The 9621-nt window shown below is 45.1% G+C and overlaps 1 protein-coding gene across 1 annotated transcript in view; it reads left to right on the top strand.

Annotated features, from left to right (window-relative positions):
* The first annotated feature begins 562 nt into the window (after positions 1-562).
* CAPZA2 (capping actin protein of muscle Z-line subunit alpha 2) overlaps positions 563-9621 on the top strand; it is a 46209-nt gene continuing 37150 nt past the window's right edge. Inside the window, exon 1 of the mRNA XM_004592472.3 lies at positions 563-688. Coding sequence (XP_004592529.2) covers positions 650-688 — 39 coding nt within the window. The 5' untranslated portion in view covers positions 563-649. The remainder of the gene's footprint in view (positions 689-9621) is intronic.

The following is a 9621-nucleotide window of genomic DNA, read 5'->3' as shown; positions in this document are numbered from 1 at the left end:
CTGTGTGATGAACAGGTAAACTCAGCTTTCCCAAAAGAGAGGGTTGTCTGCCTTTTTTGGCAGAAATGAACATAGTCCCCGGGACACAATAAAACCCACAAATATCTGTTGAAAGAAGAAACGAACTTAGCAAACACAGTCTTCACAATCATGGGCTCGGGTTGTGTGTGTTTAGTTGAATCCAAGCCGAGTATTTTTCCAGTACTTAAAAAAATGTTTTTTAAAAAGCTCCCCTCTTTGTACACTGTTTCACATTTGGAGCTGGCAGAGTTCAGGCCTTAATGGGAACGAAATCAAGAGCTCAGAATGTACTCGACGCAGACTGGGTCCATATGGTCCCCGCCGGGGAACAGAACCCGGCACGCCAGCGGATGCCGGCGCGCCTGCGGCAGGCGGAGCCAGCAGACCCCGCCCCCTCCCGGCGGCATGGGTGTCCGCGCACGCGCAGCGCGGCGCCCCGGCCCCCTCAGGGCCCGGCTGCGGGAGGCGGGGCTCCCGAGGCGCGTGCTCGGCGACCCGGACGGCGGGCCCCTCCCTTGGCGGGGGCGCGCGGCACGGAGGACCGCACCGAGAGGGGGAAGTCAGGTGGCCGTCGCCGCCGCCGCCGCTGCCGCCGCCGCCGTCGCCACGGTCTGTCTCCAGAAGGAAGATGGCGGATCTGGAGGAGCAGTTGTCTGATGAGGAGAAGGTACGAGCCGCGGGGGCGGCGGCCGAGGCTGCGGGCCCCGAGCCGGGAGAGCCGCGGCGTGTTAGCCCCGCGCGGAAGGGGCCCTCGGCCGGCGAGCTGTGCCCTCGCCTGCGCCTTCCTCCCCCGCCTGGACCTGTCCGTGAGCCGAGGGCCCCGCGCGGGGGCTGGTCTCTGACCGGGCCTGCCTGCGCCGCTCCTTGTAGGGTGTGTGTGTGTGCTCCGAAAATAGGAAGCGGGCGGCGGCGGGCCCGGCGCGGTGGGCGGGGGGCGCGAGCCGAGGGCGGCGGCCGTGCGGGGGTGGGCTGCGGTCGAGGGGGACCGGGGGGTGCCCAGGGACTCTGGGGTGCCGCCGGGGTCTGTGTCCCGGGCCTGGGAGCGACCCCAGGGCCGGACCTGGAGCTTCGCTGGGAGCTGAGGGGGGAAGGGGAGAAACCCGCTTAGGAGGCGGACCTTCACTTCTGCCTTGTGCACCCCCTGCTCCGCCCCATCGCCAAAAGGCTGCTTTTCCTCCTCCTCGTCCTCCTGCACGGGTTTCCCTTTATTTTCTTCACTTTCGTTGGGGGAGCCGTGCAAGCTCCATGTTCCCTGCGAGGGAGCGGAGTTGCCCACAGGAAAAAAAAAAAAGGACCCTTGCCTTTGGTGTGTGTGTGTGTGTGTGTTTTCTGGCTTTTGTTTTTTGTTTTTCTTTTTGCCCCAGGTGGGCTGGGGCTGTTGGGTGGCACCCTGTATCTTCCTGGTGAGACTTCTTCCCGAGGAGTCCCCGTGTGTGTTAGGTGCTGTGACAGCAGTGGAATCAAATGAACGACTTCAGCCCTCAGACGTGTGAAATAAGAAATCTGATCGTAGAACGAGTTTTCTCTTATTCGCCCTTTTCCTTGGGTTGCTGGGCAAAGGCCTGATGATTCTCTGGGATGGGTGGGGTGGGGAGGAATCCTAATAACTTTTTTTTTTTTAGTATTTCCTGGAGAGGACATAGGCCCGTCTCAGACTTCCAAGTAACTAACATGATAGGAGTTAAGTGTGACCGTTTGGGACATGCCTGGCTTGAGCTGTGCCAGCCGCCTGTGTCCTCAGGAAGGGCTTGTGGGCATGCAATTACATGATGGTGTTTCAAAAACTAGGATGTCAGCCGAGAGGTGTTTTTCAATGGGAACCCTCTATCCTGTTTTTATTTTCTGTGTTCTCGCATCAAAATCCAAGGTTCTCTTTCCCCTAGGTTTAAATTCAGTTTTAAAAATGTTTTCTCTCTGTTAAGTGGTAATGAAGAACAACCACCCCCCAGAAAATGGAGACAGCAACACAGTTCTCCATAATGGGTCCCACAGAAGCTGCTGGGCACTGCTCACATGTGTGGTATTGGTAAACAAGGCCGTGCTGGCAGTGGACCGTGGGCATGAGCACGCACACACGTACACGCTTAAGTAGTGCTAAGGTTGTCAGGGAGGTCGCTGTGCGTTTATTCCATCATTCTAAAGTGGTTGTCAGTAGTTCAAGTGGATAAAAATGGAGCCGCGGAGGGAGTACTCAGTGTGGGAGTTAATGCAGACCCGCATGTGTTGCGAAGGTCCGGAATAGCACATCGAGATGCCACGATCCCTAATTATCTGGCACCCGGGAGCACCACGTTCCAGGAAGGGCAGGAGAGGATCCTGTGGCCTGCCCAGCGCAGTGCTGGTTCAGCCAGTGAGCGTTCCCGATGTGAATTGGTGGTGGGATATTTGGACTTTTGTGAAAATAATCTACAGATGTTTTACTTGTAGATTTCATCCCTGAGTCTACTCATTTAAGGAAAAATAGTTCATGAAGTAGAATTTTAATACTCTTGAGTTATCAAAATGTTCTTTTCAGTTTTCCAGGGAGAAGGATGTTGGTGGTGATATTTTAAAGTCACATTTAAGTCATGTTACTCTTGCTGCTCCTTTATCAGTTTGAAAAATAAGCTTTTTGTAGTATTAGTTCTAAATAAGGTCTAAGGGAGGGAGCTGTTAAAACTAGATGAGTGTACCTAGGAATATATCCAGAACACTTGTTTTATGAGAAACCAACATGCACTCCTATGTTCATAGCAGCACAATCAGTAATTGCAAAGACATGGAAGCAACCAAAATGCCCATCAACAGAGGATTGGATAAGAAAGCTATGGTTCATCTACTCCATGGAATACTACTCAGCTATTAAACAAAACAAAATGCAGTTCTTTGTGGCCAAATGGGCCAAACTGGAAACCATAATGCTAAGGGAAATGAGCCAATCCCAAAAGGTTAAATACCACATGTTTGCCTTAATTTAAGATGACACGATGTTATGTATAACAAGTTATGTTATGAATGTTATATGTTGTGTATAAACCTAAATTGAAATGTCAATGAGGTGGTCACAGAAGGTGGATAAGAAATCGCATTCACTTTTACCATATTGGTTACTAGTTACTATGTCAATTAATTCCATGGTGATGTAAATTTTTGCTGATGGTATGTTGGAGCTTTTAATTGATCGGGATGATAGTCTGCTGGCTCTGTCTTCAGACCAGAGAGTGTATACCTAAGAAGCCGTTGAACTTATCTGGACAATAAGATGCTGGACTCTATGTTTGGTATATGCTTGCAATGGGGGAATCTCAACTGAACTTGAACTGTGGTTATGCAACAAGGTGGAGGAATCCACCATGGTGGGAGGGTTTGGGGAGGGGTGGGGAGAATCCCAGTACCTATGAAACTGTGTCACATAATACAATGTAATTAATGAATTTAAAATAAAATTTAAAAAAAAAAAAAAAAAAAAAAAAAGAAATAAAACATGACCATCATCTTAAAAGTGTATCCCTTAAAAAAAAAAAAAAAAAAAAAAAAAAAAAACTAGATGAGTGTAAAGCCATACTTTGTATATTCCTGCTCAGAGTATTCCTGTTTGTAAACTAGAAGTAGGTAGTTTTATCATTTCAATAATGAGTGAAGTGAGGTTTGAGAGTTTTAAGAAGCTCACCCACAGATAGCAGGGTGGGAAGTGTCAAAGTGGTACCTAGACCCAGGTTTGTCAGAGTTCAGAGGTCATGCTCTTGTGGTACTGTGTCCATTCAACAGATTCGGTTATGGGAACCTCCTCTGGGTTTGTCTCGTTACTTCTGATTTTTTTGACAGTTTATTTTTAAAAAGGAGAAGCAATGGTTCTTACAAGTAAAATCTGTAGATACCGAAGAGAACAAAATTTATTATTTAGCCATTTAAATATTTATACTACTGGTGTAATTTTATATATGCCTTATAGTAGGAGGCATCTTAGAAATTGATCTAGAATAATAGCTTTGCTTTTAAAAATGCACAATTACTTTTTGAGGATACCACTATGAAGCTTAATAACCTCTTCTCTTTTGGCCACAGGGTTAAGAGGAAATAAATTTAGCTGAAGAAGCACAATGAAGTTCTTTAAAATTATTAATTCACTGCCTTGTGTACCACAGACTTCTCACATAGAGGAACTCCAGGCCAAAACAGTTCACACTCACTGTTCCTGGGTCAGCTGCATGACACAGAAAAGCGGAATTCTGAATTTGAAATTGTGATGCAAGGTTTAAATGAAAGGAAACATTCCAAGCCACTCTAAATGAGAAAGACTTCCCAAAAGAACATAGTTGTTAATGGCAAAGGATCTTTTTTTTTATTCCTATGATCCCTCTGCCCTCCCGTAGCAATTAGAATCCATTTCCGCAGCTGCAGCCTGTATGTCTTGCTGGTTGTGTCCTGTGTGCTTGGCTCTAGCTGTGGCTTCTTTCCTGAACCTCAACCCTGGTTGTGTATTTTTATCTGCTGGCCTTTGTTTACAGGCGTTAATGAGATGTGTTCCAGTGGAGCCAGAAGTAAATTTATAAACTCCTTTTTTTTTTTTTTTGCTTGCACGAACTACTCACTTTTCTTTCTTATTTCTCCAGCTTTATTTTAACATTTTACTTTGCGATATTACTTAAATTTAATTTCTAAATGTGGTCACTTCTATCATCAAAGTGTGTCTTTTCCATGTACTTCTTGCTTGAAAGTTTAATTATTTGTATTAATATATGGTTCATTACCTCTTGTTTGACCAGATTATTAAATTAACTGTTGTTTGGTAACAATAATTCCCTGAACAAAGTGTGGCTATTCTGTGACAACAGTTGGAAAAGAAAGTCTGCGGAGGATCTGTGTGCGTAGAAGGCACGTCTCCTGCGTGTTCATTCCCTGCAGCAGTTGGACTGTTGAGTAACAAAGTGTACACTGAGCCTTCAGTTCCCTGCACAGGAGCCGAGGTCTCTGCTCTTGCCTCTTTGTGACTGGATCCCTAATGCCTTTGCCAGGAAGCCCAGCGTGTTCTCTCTCTCTCTCTTTCTTTTTAAGCTAGATTTATTTTATTATAAAGGCGGATTTTACCGACATGAAAGAGAACTATCTTGCACCCACTGGTTTGCTCCCAAGCGGCCCCAGTGATCATGCTCAGTCAGTCTGAAGCCAGGAACTTTCTCTGGGTCTCCCCTCTCAGTGCAGTCAGCAGAGAGGTGGATGGGAAGTGGAATAGTAGGGACATGAACTGGTACCCATAAGGGAGGCTGGCACTTCAGGGTGGAGAGTTAGCTGGCTACACCACTGTGCTGGCCCCAGGAAGCCTAACTTTGGAGATGATGTTGAAGGTCTTGTATTTCAATCTGACCTAAATAATTATGATATTGCATACTGTCATGTAATGCTTGAGTGTAGATATCTGCACACTGGTCCATTTCTAGCACTTTAGGCAAATTAGTTCATCTCCCAGTTAGTTTTCCCCGAAAAGTGAGGAAATAACAGTAAGTGCCTTCTCCATGGCGTTGCCCTCTTAAGGGTGCCTGGAACCTGATGTGCCCAGTGCCTGACCTACTGCCTCGTGTGCCTGGCATGTAGCAAGCACACCGTGCGTGTTGGATGCTTTTTCTCAGCTTACAACTCTCATCCGCTTTGAGGGTTAATACTGCTGCTTAGTCTGGTCCCCTTTTTGAAAGGGAGGATTTTACTTGTTCTTCCAGATTTTATTTAGATCACATGGATAGTTTCATCTCTTCCAGGCTCTATAACCTAACTTTAGTATAAAATACAGTTATGCATAACATTTTGTTTACCTTTCTGCCTTTTCTGTTGAAATTTCTGAGTACAGAATATGTTTTCTTTAGCATCTGTTACTCCCTGCATGTAATGGGTAGAATAGTTCACTGATTGAGTGAACATGATGTCATGAGCTCACAGAATCAAGAGAAAACAGCTTTATGAAATGTAAAGGAGTATATAATGGCAGGTTTCTGAGGGAAACATCTGGTGTACCTACAGTTTTTGTATCTCAAATTGTGATAGAGATCTAAAGATTTAAGTAGTCTAAGGAAATTCCTGGTGTTCTTTGAAGTGAAATTGACTAGGGTTCAGATGTGAAATGTGTGTTTTTTGTTTTTTAAGATTTATCTATTTTTGCTGGGAAGTTAGATCTATAGAGAGAAAGTTCTTCTATCTGCTGGTCCACTCCCTGAGTGGCTGCAATGGCCAGAGCAGAGCCAATCTGAAGCCAGGAGTCTCCTCTGGGTCTCCCACGCGGGTGCAGGGTCCCAGAGCCTTGGGCCGTCCTCAACTGCCCTTCCAGGCCATAAGTAGGGAGCTGGATGGGAAATGGGGCCACCAGGACACGAAATGGTACCCACATGGGATCCTGGTGCATGTAAGGCAAGGACCTCAGCCACTAGGCTACCGCACCTGACCTGAGATGTTCTTCTTAAGCAATTTATATATGTTTTCCTCAGTATGGAAGCATAAACTGGCATCGTTAGTTTTTGTGTATAGTGAAAACAATAGAATCCGCCATTGTGCTTCATCATAATTAATATGAAAGCATTCTTGTTAAACAAAAAGTCTGTGAGCTATTAATTTGGAAAGTGTTCCTAATTTCATTCTGTCAGTAAATTCCCTAAGAAGTAAAAATTCCTCATGCAAGCAGAAACTTGATAGTAGCTGAAACATTAGTTGAGTTTTTCAGACTTAACACATCAAAGCAAGCACATCATGGTTTTTTTTTAAACTTGGAAGCCATTTTCCTTTTTAAAATCATGGTACTTCAATGGAATATTAGGTCATGATGTAAGTACACAGAAAACCATATAAAGCAGAGAGTAAAAAAATTTTTTTTAATTTCATTTATTTGATAGGCAGAGTTAGAGGGGAAAAGAATGAGATCTCTCATCTGCTAGTTCACTTTTCAGATGGTTGCAGTCGCTAGACTGGGTTAGACGGAAGACGGCAACTCTGAGTTTCACCTAGTCTCCCTCGTGAGTGGACGGCCCCCAAGGACGAGGGCCACCTGCTGCTTGCCCAGGCGCGTTGGCAAGGAGCTCGATCGGAAGTGGATCAGCCGGGCCTGGAACTGGCACACATGTAGGATGCCTGCATTACAGGTCGTGGCTTAAGTCACTGTACAACGTGTAGCTCCTCAGATAATTATTAAGGCTGAAACGCATGAAGGTAAAACCTGACCTGTGGTTTGTCCCGTGACCAAGAAGCCTAATCAGCCATCTAAAATGCGCTTCCAGGAAGCTTTTTGTCTTCTGAATACAATGAAAACACCTGTTATTAAAAAAAAAAGACATTAACTACATATTCAAGCAGTTAATTGTACTTATCTATGAAGTACAGTGTTATCATTTGATATAAAATTTCCATAACAAATTGTTTTGAACTGTATGATTTAACATTTTCATGAAATCTTTACATTTTTGTTTTATGATATGTTTATGTCAATGTTCTACTGTAGAACTTTGTTAAACATTCTTGTTTTCAGTGTGTCTGAAAATAACTCTGGAAAACTACCTACTTGTTCTTTCCTTACCAAATAAGAGGGTTCTTTGATGGGCCCGGCGCGATAGTGTAGTGGTTAAAGTCCTCACCTTGCACACGCCAGGATCCCATATGGGCGCCGGTTCTAGTCCTGGCGGCCATGCTTCCCATCCATCCCCCCCGCTTGTGGCCTGGGAAAGCAGTCAAGGATGGCCCAGAGTCTTGGGACCCTGCACCCGCATGGGAGACCCGGAAGAGCTCCTGGCTCCTGGCTTCAGATTGGCTCAGTTCCAGCCGTTGTGGCAGCTTGGGGAGTGAACCATCAGATGGAAGATCTTCCTCTCTGTCTCTCCTCCTCTCTGTATATCAGCCTTTCCAATAAAAATAAATAAATCCTTTAAAAAAAAAAGAGGGTTCTTTGAATGATGGAAAATTCACACTAAGAAAAGCTTATTTTGTTCCAATAATATTTGTAATAATTATATGTACAAGTAGATTGACTATCTTATCTAAATGCTTGGGGCCAGAAGTGGTTTAGATTTTTGGATTACAAAATTTGGGGGGATATTTGCATATGCATAATGAGATAGCTGAGGGATGAGACCTAGGTTTAAATATGAAATTATGTTTTATACTCATTTCTTGAAGTTAATTTTTATGTAATAACTTTAGTATGTAACTTTTGTTGTATATTACTTACTTTCTGTGTTTTTAAAGAGCCATCTCCCATCCATTGGTTTACTTCCAGGGTTCCCTAATGCTGGCAGCACCCATGCCTGGGACAAGCCCAGAGTGTAGCAGGGAGTCAGTACAGGTCTCCCACGTGGGGTAGACCCCACCTGCTTGAGCGTGCCCTGCTGCCTCCTGAGGTATGCATCACCAGGAGCCAGAATGCGGAAGAGACAGGACATCAACCCAGCCACTGCTGTGGGGCATGCAAGGGTCCCAAACAGCATCTTGACTGCTGTGCCAAGCACCTGTCGCATGCCTGTGCTTCAACTGTGACCGCCACCTGAGGTCAAGTGTAGAATTTTCCGCTAGGGGCATCACGTCAATACTCAAAAGTTTCAGATTTTGGACGTTTTTCTGTTTCAAAAGTGCATATTAAGGCTGCTCAGCCTGTATACTGCATTTTGTTGATCCGAGTGCTCATACTTTTAAGATCTCTGAAATTAGGCTGCATTGTATCATCAGTGACTTGGGTTTTCCCCTTGTAGGGATATGTATGATTCTGCATCGGGAGAGGCAAGGGTATAATGCAGTAACAGCAACCTGAGATCTTAGCTTGAAGGAATTGCGGGCGGAGGGGCTTTATGGCTTAGGTCTGCTGGTTCAGTGTAAGTCCACTGTGCACGGGCCCTGCTTGGTGAAGTCACTTCAAAGTTCCAGACAGCTGGAAGGTTTTGATCTAAACTTTTCCCTCCAGGCACTGCAGCAGTGGAAAGGAAATGGAATGAATAGCACAGGGCTTACAAAGCCCTCTCAACCACCACCCTAAAGAACTACCTCTCTTTGCAGTTTTCAACTAGCCCTAGTTTCAGAGGGGTCAGGGAAGAGAGATTTGGAATATTTTTCAATAACTAATGGTACCATAGTTTAAGTTTCTTTTAAAGATTTATGTATTTTTATTGGAAAGGCAGATGTACAGAGAGGAGGAGAGACAGAGAGGAAGATCTTCATCTGATGATACACGTCCCAGGCCACAAGCAGGGAGCTGGATGGGAAGTGAAGCTGCCGGGATTAGAACCAGTGCCCATGTGGGATCCTGGCGAGTTCAAGGCGAGGACTTTAACCACTACACAATCGTGCCGGGCCCACGTAGTTGAAGTTTTACATGCACCAGATAGTGTTTTACCTGTTTCGTACAAACAGTGAAGACTACAGATTTTTCTCCTTTTTTAATAATCACAGTTCATTTTTTCTATTGTGTCACACATAGATCTGTTTTTTTAAAGTGATTTATTTATTTTTATTGGAAAGTCGGATATACAGAGAGGAGAGACAGAAAGATCTCCATCTGTTGGTTCACTCTGCAAGAGGCCGCAGTGGAGGCATTGCTAATCTGAAGCCAGGAGCCAGGATCTTCTTCTACATCTCCCTTGCGGATATAGGGTCCCAAGG

This window comes from Ochotona princeps, chromosome 25 (genome assembly GCF_030435755.1).
Source record: "Ochotona princeps isolate mOchPri1 chromosome 25, mOchPri1.hap1, whole genome shotgun sequence".
Classification (NCBI taxonomy): domain Eukaryota; kingdom Metazoa; phylum Chordata; class Mammalia; order Lagomorpha; family Ochotonidae; genus Ochotona; species Ochotona princeps.
Note: the sequence above shows the minus strand (reverse complement) of the source record. Positions and strands in the feature narration are given on the sequence as shown.